A 21,971-nucleotide genomic window follows, 5' to 3' on the forward strand; every position below is an offset into this window, starting at 1 on the left:
TTATTTCGATTCTTTTAATACCTATAAATATCCTTATCTTGTGTCTAACAGTGTAATGCGTAATTGATTATACTTTTCCTTCAACCTAGCTACATTGTAATGTTTTCCAACAATTGTAGCTAATTCATTATTTATGTATTCTTAAACTAATATCTTAAATGTTGAATATTGCAACCATCTATTCTTGACTCTGCTCATATAATATGCCAATAAAAGCCTTTATATTTTCATTGGACCATTTTTACTACCTTCTGTTTTAGATTTTTTTTCTCATCTTATGCTAATAAATATCAAGTACTATTAAATATGAATATGAGACGCAACAAAAAAAGAGATAGTAAAACAAAACATAATGTATTTAAAAAAAGGGTAAATACCCTTTCCGTCCCCTGAGCATTTTAAATTGGGACATGTCGCACCTTTATCATCCAAAAACCTCAACCAGGTCCCCAACCAACAACGTTAGTGAACGTATCAACTCCTATGACTGGTTGCCAACAGGTTGCCTGGATGACGTGTCAGGTGAAGGTTGAGTTGTCAAATATAGGTGCCACGTGTCACTAGAAATTGTTGCAGGGACTAAAAACCCCCTCCCTGCCCAAACTGTTCTCAGCCCCACCGGCAACACCCTCCACTCACCACTCCTCCCCAGCACTCCTCCACCACCGCCACCGCCGCCACCACTACCACTGCCTCACAACCTTCGCAACTCATCAGAATAATTTACTCATCAGACAATAGATTTGATCACACTTGAAGTTCCAATTGCACGATTACAGTTTATATAGATGCAAACATGCTTTGTTCTTTTTCTTTCCTCTCTTTAATCAGCAACTAGCAACTGAACAAGAGATATGATTTGACCCAAAATCAAATATAATTACTTCCCAATTCATAATGATACTATGATAGTAATAATATGAATATAAGAAATTAAGAATCTTTTGAGGCAGATTCCACTCTCTCAACAAACCCCATTCATTTTGTCATTCATCTTCTTCCTTTCCACTACAAACTTCTTCCAAACCATAGTGATCTCCCTTTGTGTCTCCAGAGCAGTCTTCTTAACCTTGCGAGGGTCCTGGAGAAGTCCTCCCGGATGACCACGCGCAGCACGGTAACATGTTGTGCATCCGGGGGCATGGTGTATGCCGGCACTATCCAGCCAAAGCGCCTGAGCAAGTCAGAGACATGGAATTCATTGAAGCGGCTGTTGTCTTTGAGTGTGAAGGCCACCAAAGAAACACCATCGTCCTTGGAAACAATGTTAAAGTGCCATGTCTAAGGTGTTCATATGTGCTGTTGAGGAGGGTTTGGGACGAGAGAACATTCTAGAAGGTGGATGGCTACGGCGCGGTTGGATTCGGAGCTAGTTGTGAGTTGAAGCTCGGAGAGGTGAAAGAGTTCTTCGAGATTGTTGGGAAGTAGAAACGGTAGTGGAGTTGGTGGTGGTTGTTGTGGCGGAGGAGTAATGGTGATGGTGGTGGAGGGTGTTGTCGGGAGAAAGAACCTCTATTGGGTGAAGCTTTGGGAGGTTGTGGAGGAAGAAGAAGAGGTGGAGGACTCGCATGAGTTGCGAAAGTTGTGAGGCGGTGGTAGTGGTGGCGGCGGTGGAGTTGGTGGAGGAGTGTTAGGGAGGAGTGGTGAGTGGAGGGTGTTGCTGGTGTGGCTGAGAACAGTTTGGGCAGGGAGGGGGTTTTTAGTCCCTGCAACAATTTCTAGTGACACGTGGCACCTATATTTGACAACTCAGCCTTCACCTGACACGTCATCTAGGCAACTTGTTGGCAACCGGTCACAGGGGTCGATACGTTCACTAACGTTGATGATTGAGGACCTGATTGAGATTTTTGGATGATAAAAGTGCGACCTGTCCCAATTTAAAGTGCTCAGGGGCCGAAAAGATATTTACCCTTAAAAAAATCAATGCAATGCTAAAAAATGGGAGAAACCAAAATCCCCAAATGACAATTTAAAAACAGAAACGCGTAAAAAAAAAGAAATGTTTTATTTTTTCAAAAAAAAATGTTTACCAAAAAGAATAATGACGAGAGACAGCGGAAGGCACGAAGGAGGTCGGCCAACTAAAGAAGAGCGGAAAAGATGAAGAGAATGGAAGTGGTACAAAAAAATGAATAAAGAGAAATAGATTATCAAAAATATGTTTTTTTTTATTTTTAGTGGTAATGAGAATAGAAGAAAGGCACTCCATAATTATATATGTGCCACCGCATTTTCAAAATTTTTAAATGAGAATTTAAAAATAATATAAAATTATTTATTTTTTTTATTAATTAAATATTAGTCAAATTTTAATAAAAGTATTGACTATAAATTATAATAGATTGATATCTTTAATGCAATTGGTGCATGGGAATGACCGCTTTTCTTAGGAAGATCCGTTGGTATTAAGGTCAAAGTGACATAATGCATCAACGGTGTGGCACAGTGGCACTGGCACTTAGTAATTAGTTGTTGCTATGTGGGGACTGGGGATTAGAATAATAATATTAAGACGATTCGGGGCCCAAAAAAGAATGGAAAGGCAAGGAAAGCAAAGAAATGCAGCAAATGACAAGCCCAACTGTATCGAAGAATCGCAACGGCCTTCGTTCCATGTTACAAGTGAATTTGCAGCAGGCATATCATCATGACATGATGAAAAATAGTAATGATGAATCCTCTAACAGTAACAGCAGTCCCTACTACAAAGGCCTCACCGATCAATCCCTTGCCATCTTTGCACCCTCATCTCCACCTCATCATCATCATGATCATGCTACCATTCCTTGCTACCCTGTTACTCCTCTTCCTCTCCCCAGCCTTCATCCTCACCTTTCATCATCCGGATCTGGGGCGCAGGGGCAAAGTCCGTACTACAAGGGTCTTACCGATTATTCCCTTGTTATTGGTTCTTGGAGCAGCCACAATCCTACTTCCACCAATCCATCATACCACCCTCAGTCTAGCCCTTACTACAGGGGCCTCACGGATTTCTCCCTTGTCCTTCACGATCATCCTCAGGAGACAGAGATTGATCCCAATGATGGTGAGGTTGAGGGCGACTTAGTACTGATCCAAGAAGATCATAAGACAGTATTAACAGAAGAGGTTAATGCCAAAGGGGTTCTATTAGTGGAGATGGAGGTTATTGATGCCACCCATGAAGAAGAGGAGCCATTGAGGGAGAGAGTGACAGTAACACCGGATGATGATGATTTACAAGACACAAGGACGAAGGAGGATATTTATCATCATCATCAGGAAATAACATCACTACAAGAGGACCCAAATGCATACCAATATGAATGGGCAACCAAACACCAGCCCCAAACCTTGGAAGAATTCATCTGCAACTCTGATAAAGCACTCCAACTCCAAGCATTAGTATCACTATTACTATTTCCACTTGTTTCCTTTCTTTCCATATTTCATTATTCGTTTAGATATTTTACATACAGTATGTGTGTATAATGCAAGCAGGTAAGAGAGGGTTGTGGCTGTAATCATTTTATATTTGAGGGACCCCCCAACGTAGGAAAGAGATCCATGATCCGGGCTATGCTTCGCGAGCTATTCGGCCCTCAGAGACTGCAGGTAATGAATTTCCCTATCGGAAAATGCTATTCGTTGAAAAATGTTAGGTTCACGCTAAAATTAATCATTAGTGTATTTATATATAAATATTTATGTAATTTAATTTATTTTTAATATTTATTTTATATTAGTGTTTAATGCTTAACATAATTAATATTTATTAGCCATTTTTATAGAAATCAACTTGAGCTAAATCGTTAAATAGGATTTTAAAAATTGTGAATTTTATATTTGGATTGACTGCCATAAATAACTTTGATTATAATGGAGTTAAATTTCAAGACGGGCTCCTCTCTTTTTTCCCTTCTTTGACATTGATTATGATACAGGGTTTTTTCTCTTCGTTTTTGTCAATAAGAGAGAATCTAAAAAAATATGGTATAAAATCGACAGAAAAAAAAAACATTTTTATGTGTTTTTCCTTTTAATCTAATAAATTCATCATGCATTAACATTAATAAATGAGATTAAATAATTAATAATCATGAACAATTACAATTAAGTCAAAATAAAAGTTTATATTAGAATAAACTTCCAACAATTTTACATTCACTATCATAATTATTGGTGCTGGATGTATCAGGTCATAGAAGAATCCAGAGACTTCACCTTGAAGGTAACTACCCTTTATTAATTTCACTCAATTATTTCTCCTTGATTTGGGAAATTAAACTATTCATTCACTACAAAATTGTTTCAATATACTAATAACAAATCAATTCCTCCTTTTAATTAATTTAAGTAGATCAGATAATAGTAATTTAATAACATCCACACATACATGCCCAGGGAGAAATGGTTGACAAGCTGCAAGTGCAGATAAAAAAATCACTGCATCATGTGGAGATCAATGTCTCAGAGACAAAGGGGTACGAAAAACACGTAATTGCGGATTTATTCAACGGAACATATGCCAAGACGATAAATAACTCCCTGCCTTGTAGCCCAGATAACTGCCAAGGTGCGCTCTCTGACTTATATATATGTTCTGATGGTTACTTGAAACAGAGTTGTATTTGAGTCTAGATATAGGGTCCAAGCTCTAAGCAGAGTCATTTCTTACTTAGCCTGCTTCCAACAGCCGTCGTCCGAGTTGTTCGTGAGAGAATGGGGTGGTACCTGTAAAATACTCCGATATTTAAGTCAACAAGGGTCTTGATATTTTAAGTGTATTGAAACTTAAATATACCTGAAAATGTCAGTGTATTTATAAGGAATGAGCCAATAACCACTGTTGGAGCAGTTCTACTTCTGGTGGTGGATAACCATCCCTTTATCTTAGCGTGGTTGAGATCATTCTTCTAAAAGTGGGTGTGAGATATCAGGGGTAAGGTATAACTCCTTTGGGAGTGAAGGGATTACCATGCAGCGTTTCGATCTGACTTGTGAAGAGGTCGGTTATGGACAGCTGCATTTTGGGCTTCCTCTTCTTTTGGGCCTGGCTTATGCTTTGGGCCAGATATGAACAGTGCCCTTACTTGAGTTTGATCTTTTTATTTAAGTCGGATTCAAGTATGAATGAAGTCGGATCTTTTCAAGTCAGCTTCTGCGTTCAAGTCGGAAAACCGACGTGGTTGTGGAATGTCAATCGTTGCGCCTGTGAAATGTCAATCGTTACGCCTGTTGGCTTTCGTCTTTGCCACGTGGGGTGCAGACGTGCAGTTACATCTGTAACCGTGCACGATCTTTAATGATGGGAGAGTTTTTACAGTTTTGCTTCTTGGGTCTTTTAAATACCTCTTCCCTTTCTCTTACTTCCTTTTCATCTCTCCATTCCTGTTGTGTTATTGGTGTCCTTTCGTTCTTTTCGAGCCATTCCTTATTCCTTCAAACTCCTTGCACTGGAATCTTGTTTTTTCGCTGAAGAACCTTAAGGGACTCGATGCATGTAAGAAACTTCTTTGCTGCTCCTACCATTCCGTTATTTTTCTTCAACTTTCTTCGAGAAAAGAGGTTAGTATCCCCTTCTACTTTAGCTTCTTTCTCTGGCTTTGTAGTGTTTCCACTGCTTTAAAATTCATTATTGGAATGCGATTTCTAGGTTGACGAACCTGTGTCTATTGATAGTTTTAAGTGAGCTAATTTAGCTTTGGTGTTCTTTTGCTGTCGTGTCACTGTTATTTTTTTCCATGTGTGTTAGGATGCCCCCAAGATTATTGCGTGTTTTCAAAAATTGTTTCTTTGTGGTTGTTGGTTGTACCTTTTTACCAAAGAAAGTATTCTTGGTTTCAGACTTGTTGTAATGCTTTCTTTTGTTTAATGTAGGTATACTCGTCTATATGTCTCTTTCAATCCCCTCAAAAATGTCTTCCAAAGTTCCTGAAACTTTATTGAAATGGATAAAGTCTTCAGTTCTTTGTTCCAATCCCATAGTTGATAGTGTCTTTGTAATGGAACTCGATAAACACCATAGGATTTGTAGTTCTAGCGAGGATGAGGCAAAATATGAAATAGTAGCTCCTAACCTTGAAGATCGAGTTTGTTTTGGGCGAGCTATTTGGCGGAACCCCATTTTATTTTTATGTACAACTGTCTGTTTACCGACTTTGGGTTACCTTTCCTTTTTTCGATTTTGAGATAGAAGTATTGTCTCATTGTAGAGTGGCTCCTTCCCAACTCCATCCGAATTCTTGGGGATTTCTCAAAATTTATCAACTCGTTAGTCGTGAACTCGAATTTCCAATTTCTTTGAAAATCTTTTTCTACTTTTTCCACCTAACGAAGCCTTTTAGTGCTTCGGATAAACAGAATAAACAACAATGGGTCTCCTTCCGAACTATCTAAGGTCGGAATGCATTTTCAATTTTTGATGAGTCGTTCCATGATTTTAAGAATTTCTTTTTTAAGGTCCGTGCAATTGAGGGCCACCACCCCTTCTGTTCGAATGAAAATGATGAGCCCCGCTTCCAATTATATTGGGTAGAGGCGACCCTGTTGAAAAATATAATTTGGTAGATTTGGACGAAGTCTAGGAGGTAGTAGTTAAGTTCTTCCGCGAGACTTGGGGACGGACTCCAAACCATAACACAAAGAACTTCCTTCTTAGAACACCGAGTTATATCCATACCAAGGTAGGTAGTCTTTATTATTATTTACAAACAACTGCTCGTTTTTTCGACTTGTTTGTTGAAATCTCTTATTCTTTTTTTTTTTTGTAGAAAAAATGAAAAGTGGTTCCAAGACCTACCCGCTCTTCCTCCTCCTCCTCCTCCTCCTCAGTCTCTACTCCACCTATTCCTCCCTTCTTGGAATCGAGCTCTAAGAAAAGGAAGACTTCGAAACCCAGTGCCTCCAACGTTTATGATATTGGGTTTGATCGGGTGAAGTTTTGTGACAAACACATCCTTCCCTATAGCTCCATTGCTACGGATGATGTTTCTATCAAAAACCACCTTCAGGTTTTGATCCGAGGGGGATCCTTACTATTGGGGTATACTCCACCTTGTTGAAAGAGTTGGAGAGGACTCCCTTGAATGCTACTCAGTTTTTTTTGGAGGCCCTTCAGGCCGAGGTGGCCACTCTTCGGGAGGCTGAGAAGGGTTTGGAGGAGGAGAAGATAAGTCTGGAAGCCGAGCATTTTAAATCTCATGATCGAAAAAGACAGTCTTTGGCTTCCTGTGCTTTGGTCGAAGGGTTATTGAAGAAAGCTGAGGAGAATTATGTTTGAATTTTAGGGGAGAATTTGGAGTTGAAAGAGAAAGTGGAGCGACTTAGGGAAGATTATGTTGATTTGGAAGAGTCGGTTGCTGAGGACACATAAAAGGTGTTTGAGATTCTGATGAGACAAGTTCAGGTTATTGCTCCCAACTTGGACTTGTCTCCTCTCAATCTTGAGAAAATTGTAGTCGATGGGAGGATCGTTTCTCCACCTCGCCATCCTACTGACTTCAAGCTCAAGACTGCTGGACAACGCTTCCAAGAAATGCCGGTATTCTGGGTGTCATTTTGGTTATTACAACAGCTTTTTAACCAATGGATAATACGGCGGTTTTTTTACGGTAATAATGGCGGTTTTAACCGCCATTTCAACCAAATAAAACGCAGTTTGTTGTTATTTAAAATAGCGGTTTGTAACCGCCATTTTTACCTGGGTTTAATGGCATCCTCCTCGTTTAAAATGGCATTTTTAACCGCCATTTTTACTTGGGTTTAATGGCATCCTCCTCGTTTAAAATGGTATTTCTAAACGCCCTTTTTACCAGGGTTTAATGGCATCCTTTCTGTTTAAAATGGCATTTTTTAACTGCCATTTTTACCAGGATATAACGGTACCATTTTTGTTTAAAATGGTGTTTTTAGCCGACATTTTTACCTAATTGAAATTCTATACTTTTTAAAATGAGATTGAAACTATGTATTTAAAGTGACATTTTTAGAACTCAAACTTTAAAATCTCATAATAACCAAAAAGCATAACCTTAAATCAAACATCATAACAAGATTTTTAATTCATACACAGTCTCCGAAAATAAAAAATCATAATCCAAAAACAAAGTATCAAAGATAACATTTTTCAATAATTTGTCTTAACATATATCTATAATACTTAATACATAAAATCTTTATCATACAAGATCATGCTTCTTTGTTGCTCGCTCCAGAAGACCTACTTCCTAACTCTCTTGGTGATGGAATCTCACTCTCTTGATCCAATCTCTACAACAAAAATATAGTTATGAGCACAATAAAAAAGAATATAAAACTGAATCTGAAACTATTAATATAAAATTATTCAATCAAAAAAGAAAACTCACATACACTAACTATTTGCACAATAAATCCTCTGTTTTCTGGGAATTAGGAAAATGAATCTCACACTAATTTAACTCTATTTCAACCATCGATCTCTCTCTGTTTTGTCAAATAAATATCCATATAGCTACCCTCCAAATTATATCTTATATTAAAATTGCCATATACCATATGCACCATCATCACTACCACGTCCACTCTATATATATATATATACAATCACACAAATTGCACTTTTATACAGTACTACTTGAATTCAGAGCTACTACTTCATTCTACTCTTTATCATAATCATAATGGCCAAGTTAAGTGCTAGAAGCATGACGAAAAGTGCTACTAGTAACAATTTCAGGTTTGTGGTGGAGAAACTAACTCATAAGAGTTTGTTAATGGGAGCAACAACAACAATAATGTTACTATAATATAAAACATGTGTACTACTTACGTTGTGTGTTACTAGCTACTACTTCAATCTAATTTTGGTTATTATAATATTAACTTAGCTTCTTTAAAATGTTTCTTAGCTTTCTTGCTTGCACCTTTTAATTTGTTATATGTATATCAATTTTTCATAGGAATCAATTTGTCTTTTTCATAGAAATCAATTGTTAGTAGGCTTTTAATTAACAGAGTTAAAGCTAGCTTCCAAAGTCAAATTTTAAAATTGACCCAGATTCCCTTAAGAGTCCAAATATTATACATGGAATAAGGTATTAAGAACATAAATTGTATTTGTACCTGTGAAATTTGTTGAGTAGGGAACATTCCAGCCAATTCCATTGGAATTTTACCTCCTTCCTTAGAAGCAATATAGGAGACTAATGCTTGCAATTGCGCTTTAACAGTATCCAACTCTTCTTGCACATTTGGACCACAAGTAGATGATGTGTCAGCATCATTTGAAGAACCTAAATTCATCTGACTAATTCTTGTGGTGTTGTTCTTGAAAGCAACAGTTGGAATAACTCCCATACCTAAACCTCGAACACGACCAGGGTGCTTTTTCCCAAGAACTACTCCAAGAGCATCAAAAGGAGAATTAACGGTTGATTTCACCGCTTATTGACTGCTATATGCTTCAATCTTCTCCTACATACATAAAAAGAAAGGAAAAGAATCAAACATAATATTATCTTATAAAAAAGAAAGAAAAAAAATACAAACAAGTTACTTATTGCACTTTAGTCTTACCGCTATTTCTTTAACCTTTTCATTAACATAACTTCCATCTATTTTCTTATGAGTGATATCCCACATTTGAACCCTACTAACTTCTTTTTCCGTCTCTTTCGTCTAAAATTCAAGAAAAGTAGAAAGACTCAATCAAGAAATATATCATTCAAGAAAAGATATGCATAAAATTATGTAACTAACAGCAACAATATAACAACTGAGATGCATTAAGTGCTAACATAATGACTCCTATGCTATATAAAATATAATAATGGTAGCAAACTAAACATAAGCTGAGAAATTAATGTTATTGATGATTACCAATTCATGATTATCAACATAGAAATGAACCTGTGAAAGTTGTGTTGATATTTTATCATGACAATTCTCATAATAGTTGGGGAGACAAGTGAAACTAAATTGGAAAATTGGATAATGCCAAAATGAAATTAAATGTATGAAATCCACACATAGAAATGATTACCAATTCAGCCCTTCTTCTTGCAATTGATTTAGCATCTGAAGTATGAGGAATTATTGGTTTTTGCCAAATTTCTTGATTCCTCTTACAAAGATTCTGCAAGATAAATTTGGATACAATTAAATAGAGTTAAACATGCATTCACAATATTCCATATGAATTCAATATCCTATTTACAGCAGCAAACTATATAAAGCTTTTTAGTGGGACAACATTTAACTAGGATTGTAAGTACTTACCTGAGTTTCAGGCTTCAAACGATATTCTATGAATAAAGCCCATTGATCAAGAGCAATATCTTCTGGTGTATTATTTATGATCTCGGTTTTACTCAACCTCGGATCATAAAACTATTTTTACATCTTTATCCTATGTTCCCTCCATTTTTTGCCAAGCGATTGGAGTAGAAATCGTTCGGCCAAGCTATCACACACTTTAAAGCAAAATCGAGCCTTTAATATGGAACAAAGAATATATATTAACTAACAAATATAACTAAATAATGACAAAGAAATAAACTTTAGAGTTTAAGTAATCTTCTTACTTGGAAAAAAATATTCCATTGATTTTAAAAAAAAAACTCTCTGGAATGTCTGACCACTTATCAAAATTTATTGGAAATGCTACATAGTCAGTGGCCAATTGTCCACAAATTCCTGCAAAGAGTCCGGCTGCTTCTCCTATTGCTGCATGTTGTCTATCAAAATTGACAACTATGCGCAAACCTTCTGGCAAATTATGCACATCCTTCACTAATAAATGAAGGCGTGTACTATTTTCATATTCATCTAAAATAGATAAATAAATATAAATAAATGAGTAATTGAGCAACTAAAGAATAAAACATATGATCATAGATATATATTATAAAAGATTGATTCTTGTGCAGGGTATAATGTAACAGCTACATATATAATACTATATATTATACATCAGAATTTTGAATCAAGGTGAAAATAGGCTAATATTAGTAATATTCACTGCAAGATAAATATCATTATTAAAACAAGAAAATAATGTACTATATATTTTCGTAACATAATTTCAGTAAAGGATACATTAGAGTCAGAACATATATCTCAATCAAATCGGAAGAATGATGTCACATTCGTATAAAGAGCATGTTCGATAATAACATTTTAATTCTTCACCATAATCACTTTCATTTTCTTTTTAGTTTTTCTTAAAAAAGGTAGGGACGTTTCAGAAAGAGAAAAAAAAGAAAAGTTTCTTTTTAAGAACGTTTTTAATTTCAAGTTAATTTAAACTTAAAGAATAAGTTGAACCAAATAAGTAGATTAATTCTCGAATAAAACTGGGCTAATCTTGCTCAAAATTAACGAAAAATAAAACTAAGATGAACATTTCATGGCTCATAAATATTTGAGAAAGTGCATGACAACAAATTATAGTAGAAGTAAAAGTAGAAGTAGAAGTAGAAGGGAAGCAGTAGTGGCAGGAATGTTATTTGGAGGAAAATCTGAACAAGGACATGTAAATTGGAAGATAGTGAAATTTTGAAAGGAAGAGGAGTGAAATTTATGGTTTTCTTGGTATAATTAAGCCCTAGTTTATTTATGGTTTTCTTGGCCTCATAGAATGTATTTGAAATCTTAGCATTTCCAAAAGCATCTTTTAATAACTTGAGGATTTCAGTCATGGCTTTGTCGCTTATTCTATATAAGCACTTTATGTGATACAGACTAATTAAGAGAGACAGTTTTGAATACTTTGTGCACCCTTCATACAATTGTTCATTTCCATCTTCTAACAAATTGTAAAATTCTACATTTTTTCCATTGTGCTCTTCATTTTCTGCATTGTCTCTATCTCCATCTTCTATGTTGTCTTCATCTCCATCTCCATCTTCATTCAAGTCAGGTCCAGCAACTCTAAACGCGTCATTGAGCATTGTTACCATTGGATGCTGAGATGTCGAATCATCTTGTACAATATGACTAGTTTGATGAACTTTTGTGACCTAACTCCAACTACTTCTTCACCATGCCAATACCAAACTTTGTAGTTTTCTAGAAAAGACTTGACTATTAAATGTTCAAAACTTTCTCTCTTATTTGCCACTTGCCAAAACCACACACCGGACAAGGGCATTTAATCTGACGACCCGCGAAAGATCGATGCTCAAAAGTAAAATCCAAAAACTTGTTTAAACCATCTTTATACTCATGCGTGGTTCGTGGTTTTTCAATCCATGACTTATCGATTGACATGACTAAGAGAGACTACAAATAGGGATTTTAAAAAATCTATTCATTAAAAATCTATATATATTCTAAAGACAAGAAATTTATTCCTTTATATGCAAATTAGATATTAAAAACTTACTTAAATAGTATTTAAAAAGAAAATATAAGAAAATTATAATTACCTCTTTCAAATGATAATTTTCCTTCTTTTTTCTTTCCCAACAAATATTAAAACTTGAAGCTTTCAAAGTAAAGTAGCTAACAACAAGAGTTGAAGAAAATCTAAAACTTGTTTCAAAATTTTTAACTCAAAATAATAAGATAACTAAATTAAGGTACCATATATCATGTACGCTCAATATCTATACATCATGCGTGTATGTATAATCAACTAAGAATATATGAATGTTGTATTTTTAACAATTTAGGATTAATATCAAATTATATTATTAACGAATTTGAACAATAAGAATTAATTAATACAACAGTTATAAAATATAAATCATTATATATAGAGTCCTAATTTTTTATTTAGTATAATAAATAAATATACCTAAGAAATTAAATTTAGTATCAAAAGTGGGATTGGATTGGAAGAAAAGACAAGGATAAAAACAAAGACAAAAACAAATGAACTTTTATGAGCAAAGAGAATCTAAGCAGAGCAAAGCACAATTATCCATTCTAACAAAAAGATGCTATATATGAAACACAGGACAGACTCATACAGAGTGAAGTATTACCCAAAAAAATAATAATTTTTACCAATTTTCAGAGATAAAAAAGTTAGTTTAGAAGAGATTGACCAAAGAGAATTCAACACAACAATTGTAGATATTGATTTCAGAAGAACAAGCTAATAACAATAACTGCTATGGTTTCATAACTTAATCATCAACAAACTTACTGAGCACAACAAAAATCACCAGGAAGAATGACTAGTACACGATGCAGAGAAAAATATCAGAACAAATGAGAACTGCACTAAATATCAGGAGAAAAAACAAATACAAGAAAGAAAAGGAAAAGAAAATCCAACCACCAATATAAAGCGGAGGAAAATAGAAAGTATAAACAGGTGAACTGTGCTAATAGAAACAAATTAATCAGATGCGGATTTGTGCATAATGTAGTGCCCTACTATCCTACCATGTGGATGGGAAAGAAAACATCAAAATAATACCATATGCAACGACACATAATGGCCCTATAAAGCATGGCAGTTAATAATACAAAGGTCCCAATAAATAAAGATTCTGCAAAGAAATAGACAAACTGACATGGAATATCAATAAAAATTGCTAACTAACAATAATAAAAATAAAATCCACAAACTACTAACTAACAATAAAAATTGCTAATTGACGAAGAAGAAGCTTACCTAATAAATGAGCTCCAACCACGCGAACAACGAAAAAGGTTTCTCATTAATCTTCTTTCATAATAATGCATATATCTAGCTGGAAGAAGGAAAAAAAAAGGAAAAATAATTTTAAAAAGGAACAAAAAAAATGAACCACCAGTATTTATTATGTCAAAAAACAAAAGAATTAATTATATGAAGCTGTGTTGAACATCCCACTCATTTGAGTGTTAATATTTAATAAGCACGAAAGTGTTGGCTCACCTGTTCTCGGCCTATATCTTCCTTCCACTGTTCGTGGTTCTTTTGGTGGGACAATAGGAGAATGCTTTGTAAGTTTAGTGGAAGATCAGGAGGAAACAATTTCACAAGCTCATTACTGACAAAGTTTTGATAAGTGCATTTTCGGATAAGCGAGTGAAGGCATGCCAAAACCTATCATGACCAACTCACCATCAGAACATACTACACAAACTGTAGCTTTCCTTCGCCCGACCTGTTTACCTCGACGTAATTTCTTATCAGGACCAGGTCGCTTGTGGCGAAGCTTCTTCCTATATGACCTTTTTATTATATCTGGCCGACATCCTTTGCTTCAGCACTGTTTCTCTTATCAGGGCTTGTTCTTGGGCTTCTGGGAGAAGTTCAAGTTTTTCTTTTTTGCCTTGAACATTTCCAAACTCATCATAAAATCTTACCCTTATACTTTGTTCATTGACCGCTATTGGGATCATGGCTTCTATTCGGTATGCAAGTGAGAAGGATGTTTCTTCAGTCATGGAATGAGGTGTTGTTCGATAAGCCCACAGTACTTGCAGGAGCTCTTCTGCCCAAGCTCCGTTTGCATCCTACAGCCTTTTCTTTAATCCAGCTAATATAACTTTATTGACTGCTTCAACTGGTCCATTAGCTTGGGGATGTTCTATCGATGTGAACTGATGCTTGACTTTCATACTGGCTACTAAATTCCTAAAAGTAGAGTCGGTGAATTGTGTACCATTATCCGTGGTAATGGAGTGAGGGACTCCAAACAGAGTAATGATATTCTTGTATAGGAATTTTCGACTTTTTTGAGCTGTGATTGTAGCCAGTGGTTCTTCTTCAATCCACTTGGTGAAGTAATCTACTCCTACAATGAGGTATTTAACTTGTCCAGGGGCTTGGGAAAAGGGTCCGAGTAGGTCCAACTCCCATTTCGCAAAAAGCCATGGACAGCTTACACTAATGAGCTCTTCGGGGGGACCGATGTGGAAAGTTGGCATGCATCTGGCAAGGCGGACACTTTCTGATAAAGTCAGTCACATTCTTTTGTAAGGCCGGCCAGAAAAATCCTGCTCGGATCACTTTTCTAGCTAGCGATCGTACTTTGAGATGGCTTCTGCAGATGCCATTATGTACATCCTCCAAGACTTCTTCAGTTCTACAAGTCGGAACACATTTCAACAAAGGTGTGGATATTCCCCTTTAAAGGGTATTTTGTACCAGAGTGTAGTTCTGTGCTTCCTTCCGAATGCTCTTGGCTTCCTTCTCTTCCTCGGGAAGGATGTCAAATTTTAAATATTCGATAAAAGGAGCCATCCAACCGTGGTTTAAGCCGGAGATAGGCAGAACATCTGATTTGTTATCTGCCTTGATAACAGAGGGCTCCTTGAGGGTTTCTTGTATCAGACTTTTGTTATTTTCCCCTGGTTTGGTACTTGCCAATTTAGAAAGGACATCTGCTCTGCTATTAAGCTTCCGAGTTATGTGCCGGGACTCGGTATCACTAAATTGTTGAAGATGCTCAACCGTTTTCTCTAAGTATCTTTTCATATTAGGATCCTTTGCTTGGTAGTCTCCATTGATTTGTGAGGTTGCTATCTAAGAATCACTGAAGACTACTACTTTAGTCATCCTAACTTCTTTGGCGAGTTTCAGTCCTGCAATCACGGTTTCATATATAGCCTGGTTATTGGAGGTAGGGAATTTAAATTTCAAGGAAACCTCTATTTGAGTTCCCTCTTCAATGACCAGCATGATGTCGGCGCCACTTCCGACCTTATTGGAAGACCCATCTACATAGAGGTTCCAGGTCATGGAAGCTTCAGTCTTATTGCCTGTATATTCTGCTATAAAGTCGGTGAGGCATTGAGCTTTGATGGCTACCCAAGTTTCATAACTTAGGTCAAACTCGGATAGTTGTGTCTGTCTTCTGGAGTATCTGCTTCTTGGGTTGATTCATCCGGACTCTTATGGTGTGTACTTGTAAGTAAGGTCGGAGTCTCCTAGATGCCACAATTAAGGCATATGCAAATTTCTCTATTTTTTATACCTTAATTCCGGCTCTTGTAAGACTTTTCTATTGAAATAAATGGGATGTTGCCCGATCTCATCTTCTTGTATCAGTGCTGACGCTACTGCCTTCTCAGTGACAGCTAGGTACAACACCAGCTCTTCTCTCGTTTCTGGCTGGGTAAGGATGGGGGTTGACTTAAGAAATTCTTGAATTCTTGAAAGGCTTCTTCACATTTAGAAGTCCATTCAAATTGGCATCCTTTTCTAAGTAGTGAAAAAATGGCAATGATCTCAAGGCTGATCCTGCCAAAAATTTGGACAAAGATGCAAGTCGGCCATTTAGCTGTTAGACTTCTTTTAAACAAGTCGGACTCCTCATCTCTAAGATTGATCTACACTTGTTGAGGTTAGCCTCAATTCACCTTTGTGTGAGCATAAATCCCAAGATTTTTCCTGCTTCTACTGCAAAGGTACATTTGGTGGGATTTAGTCTCATCCCGTGTCTTTTTATGGTGCCGAAGACTTGTGAGAGGTCAGACAGGAGACTGGCATCATCCTTGGTTTTTACTAACATGTCATCCACATATACCTCCATCAAGTTTCTGAGGTAAGGTGTGAACATCTTGTTCATCAACCTTTGATGTGTGGCCCCTGTATTCTTTAATTCAAATGGCATGACCACGTAGCAGTAATTTGCTCTGGGGGTGATGAACGATGTTTTCTCCTGGTCTGACTTTGTACATTGGGATTTGATTATATCCCGAGTAGGCATCCATGAATGATAGATATTGGTATCCTGAAGAGGAATCCACCAAAGCATCAATATTGGGAAGGGGATATGGATCCTTCAGACAGACTTTGTTGAGGTTGGTATAATCGACACACATCCTCCATTTTTCATTTTGCTTTTATACCAGTACCATATTTGCTAACCATGTTGGATACTTGACTTCCCTGATGAATCCGGTTTCAAGTAGAGCTTGAACTTGTTCTTCCACCACTTGAGCTCGCTCTGGTCTGAGCTTATGACGTCTTTATTGAACAGGTCGAGACCCAAGGTAGACCGCCAGCTTGTGTGTCATGAGTTCAGGGTCTATACCAGGAATGTCGGCAACCTTCCAAGCGAAGAGGTCGGAATTCTCCCATAGGAGTTTTACAAGTTTTTTCTTCAAGTCTGTTCTGATATTAACTCCTATGTTGATATTTTTTCTAACTTCTTTCCTGATTTAGACTTTTTTCGTCTTTTCTTCAAGCTGTGGTTGCAGCTCTTCTCTTCCTCAAACACCGCTGAGCTCAATCGTATTGACTTCTTTACCTTTACCTCGCAGGTTCAAGCTTTCATTATAACATTTCCTTGCCAGTTTTTAATCTCCCTTGATGGTAACAATTCCTTCCTGTGTTAGGAATTTCATGCATAGGTGAGGAATAGAAACAATAGCTCCCAGTCGATTTAGTGTCCTCCTGCTAATTAGGGCATTGTAGGATGAAGCTACATCCATAACAATGTAGTCAACGCTTAGGGTTTTTGACTTCAATCCCTTTCAAAAAGTGGTATATAGGGAAATGAATCCTAATGGCCTGATTGGGATATCTCCCAAGCCGAAAAAAGTGTCCGTGTAGGGCTTCAATTCCCTTTCTTCTAACTCTAATTTGTTGAATGCAGGTTTGAACAGTATGTCGGCTGAGCTTTCTCGATCCACTAAGGTCCTATGTAAATTTGCATTAGCAAGTATCATGGTTAATACCACGGGGTCATCATGCCCACATGCTATTCCTTGCATGTCCTCCTTTGTGAAAGAGATGGTAGGCAGGTCGGGAGTCTCTTCTCCGACGTGGTAGACTTCTTTCAAGTATCTCTTTCGAGAGGACTTGGTCACTCCTCCTCCAGCAAACCCTTCTGCAATCATGTGGACATGTCGCTCTAGAGTTTGGCAGGGCTAACCTCTCCGACCTACTTCTTCGTCGTCTCTTTTTCTCTTTCCATGGTCGTCCGACCTTTCTTTGAGATATCTATCTAACCGACCTTCCCTAGCCAGTTTTTCTATCACATTTTATAAGTTGTAACAGTCATTTGTAGAATGCCCAGACAACTTATGGTACTCGCAATATTTGTTACGGCTTTCCCCCTTTTTATTTTTGATCCAATGCAAAGGGAAAAGCTTATCGGTGTGACAAATTACCCTGTAAACATCCACGAGAGAAACTCGTAGCAGCAGGTGTAATTGTGATATCTCATGGGTTTCTCCGAGTTGTATTCTTCTTTTTTCTTGGGCTCTTTTTTCTTTTCCCGCACTTGATGAAGATTCCCTAGTCACCAATTTGATTCTCGCAGTCTGGCGTTTTCTTCCATATTGATGTACTTTTCAGTTCGTTCTTGTACATCGCTCAAGGAATTCGGGTGTCTCTTTGAGATGGACTGGGAAAAGAGGCCCTCCCAGAGACCATTGACTAGTCTCATTATTATTGCCTCAATGGGTGAGTCTTACATTTCTAAACATGCCTTGTTGAATCTCTCCATGTAGTCCCTGAGGGATTCGCCGACTTCTTGTTTGACTCCGAGTAGATTGGGCACATGTTTGACCTTGTCTTTTTGGATTGAAAATCACGTAAGGAATTTTTGCTCAAGGTCATCAAAACTAGTAACCAACCTAGGTAGCAGGCTGTTAAACCATTTCATGGCTGATTTGGTGAAAGTTGTCGGGAAGTACTTACTGCGAGTTGCATCTGAGGCGTCAGCCAAATACGTCCAACTTTTGAAGTTGCTTAGGTGGAGTCTCAGGTCAGTCGTTCCGTCATACAGATGCATGTCTGGGCTTTTGAAGTTTCTAGGAACTTTCGCCCGTATGATATCTTTGGTGAAAGGATCTTCTTCTCCCAATGGGGTGTCTTCTCGAGTTGTGCGTAAATTCTTACCTCGGATGTCGGATTCCAGCTTCGAGAGTTTTTCTTCTAACTCTCTTCGTCGCTTGATCTCTCTTTTCAAATTTCTCTCTGCCTCCCGTTGTTACTGTAATTCTTGTTCTAGTTGCTCAAGTCTGCCATATGTCCATGTAGTAGCCCCATGAAGTCGATAGAATGGGGTTGTTCTTCTCCTTCTGGGTGACGAATCTCGGAGGGGATCCTTCTGTGGTGATGACCACCCGAGGTGCCTTCACCGCATGGTTCCTCTGTTATCGGAGGAAGTACCACGAGAGCTTGGTCGTTGTTGTCCTTGTCTTAGTACTCTGGATTTGATTTCAATGATGTGCGTCTGTCTTCAAAGTGCTCATCTGCCATGGAGTGTCGATTCCTAAGTCTCCGACAACGGCACCGATGTTCCGAGGGTTACCTAAAATGGGGTTATATTTGAGCCTAGATATAGGGTCCAAGATCTAAGTGGAGTGATTACTGACTTAGCCTGCTTCCGCAGCCGTCGTTCGAGTTTTTTGTCAGAGGATGGAAGGTGGTAACTGTAAAACACTCCGATGCTTAAGTCAGCAAGGGTCTTGATAGGTTTAAGGGTATTGGAAAATATACCTGAGAGTGTCAGTGTATTTATAGGGAATGAGCCAATAACTACCATTGGAGTAGTTCCACTTCTGGTGGTGGATAACTATCCTTTTATCTTAAGATGGTTGAGATCTTTATTCTAGAAGTGGGTGAGAGATATAAGGGGTAAGTTATAACTCCTTTGGGAGTAAAGGGATTACCATGCAGCGTTTTGATCCGACCTGTGAAGAGGTCGGTTATGGACAGCTGCATTTTGGGCTTCCTTTGCTTTTAGACATGGCTTATGCTTTGGGCCAGGTATGAACAATATCAATGGATGATGATCAAAAAATTGTTAATTAAAAATGCTTTGTGCATATATAAAAATATATTGTTTATTTTAGGTTTAATGTGTATTTATATTTTAAAAATATATTATATATAAAAGAGTAAATTATACTTTTTGTCCTTAACGTTCTCGAAAAATTTTGAAAATACTCATAATGTTTAACTTGTTCTAATTTTGTCTTTAAGCTTTTTTATAAATTTTAATTTTATTCCTAGCGTCAAATTTTTTACTATCAACATGAAATCAACATTTTCTTTCTAATTTTAGCTAAATACTCAACACATCCCCTTTTCCAACAATGACTCGCCATTACTCTCACAGTCTCACCTTTGCCGATGCTTCCAACGACCCCTCACTACACTGCAACCTTCTCCCATCGCCAACCATCGTACCCTTCACCCCAATATTAACTGCAATATAACCATCACCAAGACTTTCTCCTTCGTCACCCACAACCACAATCGCACAACCACACATCACCAACATCTTATCATTTAACAACAACAAACTACAACAATATTTAACTTTATATTTTTAATTTTTTCAAAAATAAAAAAGAAAATGCAAGGAGAGAAAGAAAGAGTCGAGGTAGAGAAGGGAGACAAAATCATCAGACAACAGTAGCAATCATCTCACCAATGCTGGTTTCGCCGCGTCCTCTATGCCACCAACATCGATTTGCATTACTTTCACGCATTCTGCATGTCCCAACCTTCTTTCTCCCAACTCTTCGACCAACTCTCCCCTTCCCTCCGCTCTGCGCTTCACCAAATTGTAACAACGCACAATTTTAAAAATATAAATATAAATAAGTTATAATTCATTTCATAAATTAGAGTTTTTTATTTTAGAAATTATTTTATTATAAGTAATTAAATTAATTTTATAACTATTTGAGTTCAATTAAATTCAGATTTTTATATATATTTTTATTATGATAAAATATTTTACATAATTAAAACTGTAATTTTATTAATTTATAAATATATTTTTTAATTTAAGTAATTGATTTTTTTAATTTAAAAACACAGTTTAGTTAATAATATTATTATCGAGTTCGATATCTGCCGATATGAGTAAATATTGATACTTCTCGGTGAACGTAGCTTTGCTAATGCTTCACCGTATATCTCTTGTTATTAATGTTGCTAATGTCATTTATATTATTAACTCATATATATTATTACTTGTGTTTTAATATATCCAGCTTTCATAATTATCCATTTAGGATATTTATAACTTGAATCGCTGACTCAACAGCTCCAAACCGTGAAACATGCCCCCTCCCTTGCCACCACATTATCACCACTTTATTCTTTTATTTCATTCAGCCGAACCAAGAGGGAAAAAAGAGGGAGAGACCGTAAGTGAGAGAAGAGAGATTCCAAGAAAGCCACAAACCTTCGGCATCTGATTTCTTGAGATCCGTAACTCCAATAAAAAGTCTAATCCGATAAAAGTGTCCGTATTCTTCTCCTCTACACATTGGCATCACTTTTGTTGTAGAAGTTGATGGTGACATAGCTCCCCTTTCTCTTGAGTTCGACCAATTGGAATTCTAGGAGGCACAGACGATTTTTGACGTTTTCTTCTTTAGCAGCTCGGTCAGAAAGCTTCTCCGGAGTTTCCGGTATTGTGATTTCTATACAGAGGTAGGGTTTGGTAACTTTATAATAATTAAATATGAATTTGATAAGTGAATGTTGATTTGGTTGATTATTGTTTTGAGTTTGAATGAGTTTATATTGAATTATTGTTGTTGCTTGTGATTTGTTGGTTTGACTATGAGAAGCAGTTCAACTATGGTTGTTTTAATGGTTTTGGGACTATTGTGATGTGGTATTTTGAGGAAATTGATGAGATTTGGTGGTTGAAAGATTAAATTAAAAGTTGAGAAAAATCGGTAACCGAAAAACTCGAAAACAAGATTAAAATACAAGTAATATTTTGAAAGAAAAGGGCTAAGGGTTTTGGTTTCTGTATAAGAGAAAGATTAATATTTAAACCATATTTTTGAAGGATAACATTGTATTTGTATATACAAATCGAGGTACAATTTGTAATTATATAAGTTTTTGGGTATTTTAGGTAATAAATAAAGTACGGGAGATAAAATGGGTATTTTATAAAAGTTCAGAGTTATTTTTATAACTATGAAAATAACTGAGGGTTCCAAATATAATTTTATAAAATATTAAGGTAAAAAATAGAATATTAAAAAGTTCGTGATTTAGAAAGTAATTAATAAAAGTTTAAAAAATAAGGTTTTATAAACTAAGTTTTAAGAATATATATATATATTATTTA

The 21,971-nt window shown here is 36.6% G+C and overlaps 1 protein-coding gene across 1 annotated transcript in view; it reads left to right on the top strand.

Annotated features, from left to right (window-relative positions):
* The first annotated feature begins 2,562 nt into the window (after positions 1-2,562).
* The window catches only part of LOC107460279 (replication factor C subunit 3-like), a 56,573-nt gene continuing 37,164 nt past the window's right edge, over positions 2,563-21,971 (top strand). The window contains exons 1-4 of the mRNA XM_021130046.2: positions 2,563-3,387; positions 3,484-3,597; positions 4,181-4,213; positions 4,387-4,558. Coding sequence (XP_020985705.1) covers positions 2,563-3,387; positions 3,484-3,597; positions 4,181-4,213; positions 4,387-4,558 — 1,144 coding nt within the window. The remainder of the gene's footprint in view (positions 3,388-3,483; positions 3,598-4,180; positions 4,214-4,386; positions 4,559-21,971) is intronic.

This window comes from Arachis duranensis, chromosome 8 (assembly GCF_000817695.3).
Source record: "Arachis duranensis cultivar V14167 chromosome 8, aradu.V14167.gnm2.J7QH, whole genome shotgun sequence".
Lineage (NCBI taxonomy): Eukaryota > Viridiplantae > Streptophyta > Magnoliopsida > Fabales > Fabaceae > Arachis > Arachis duranensis.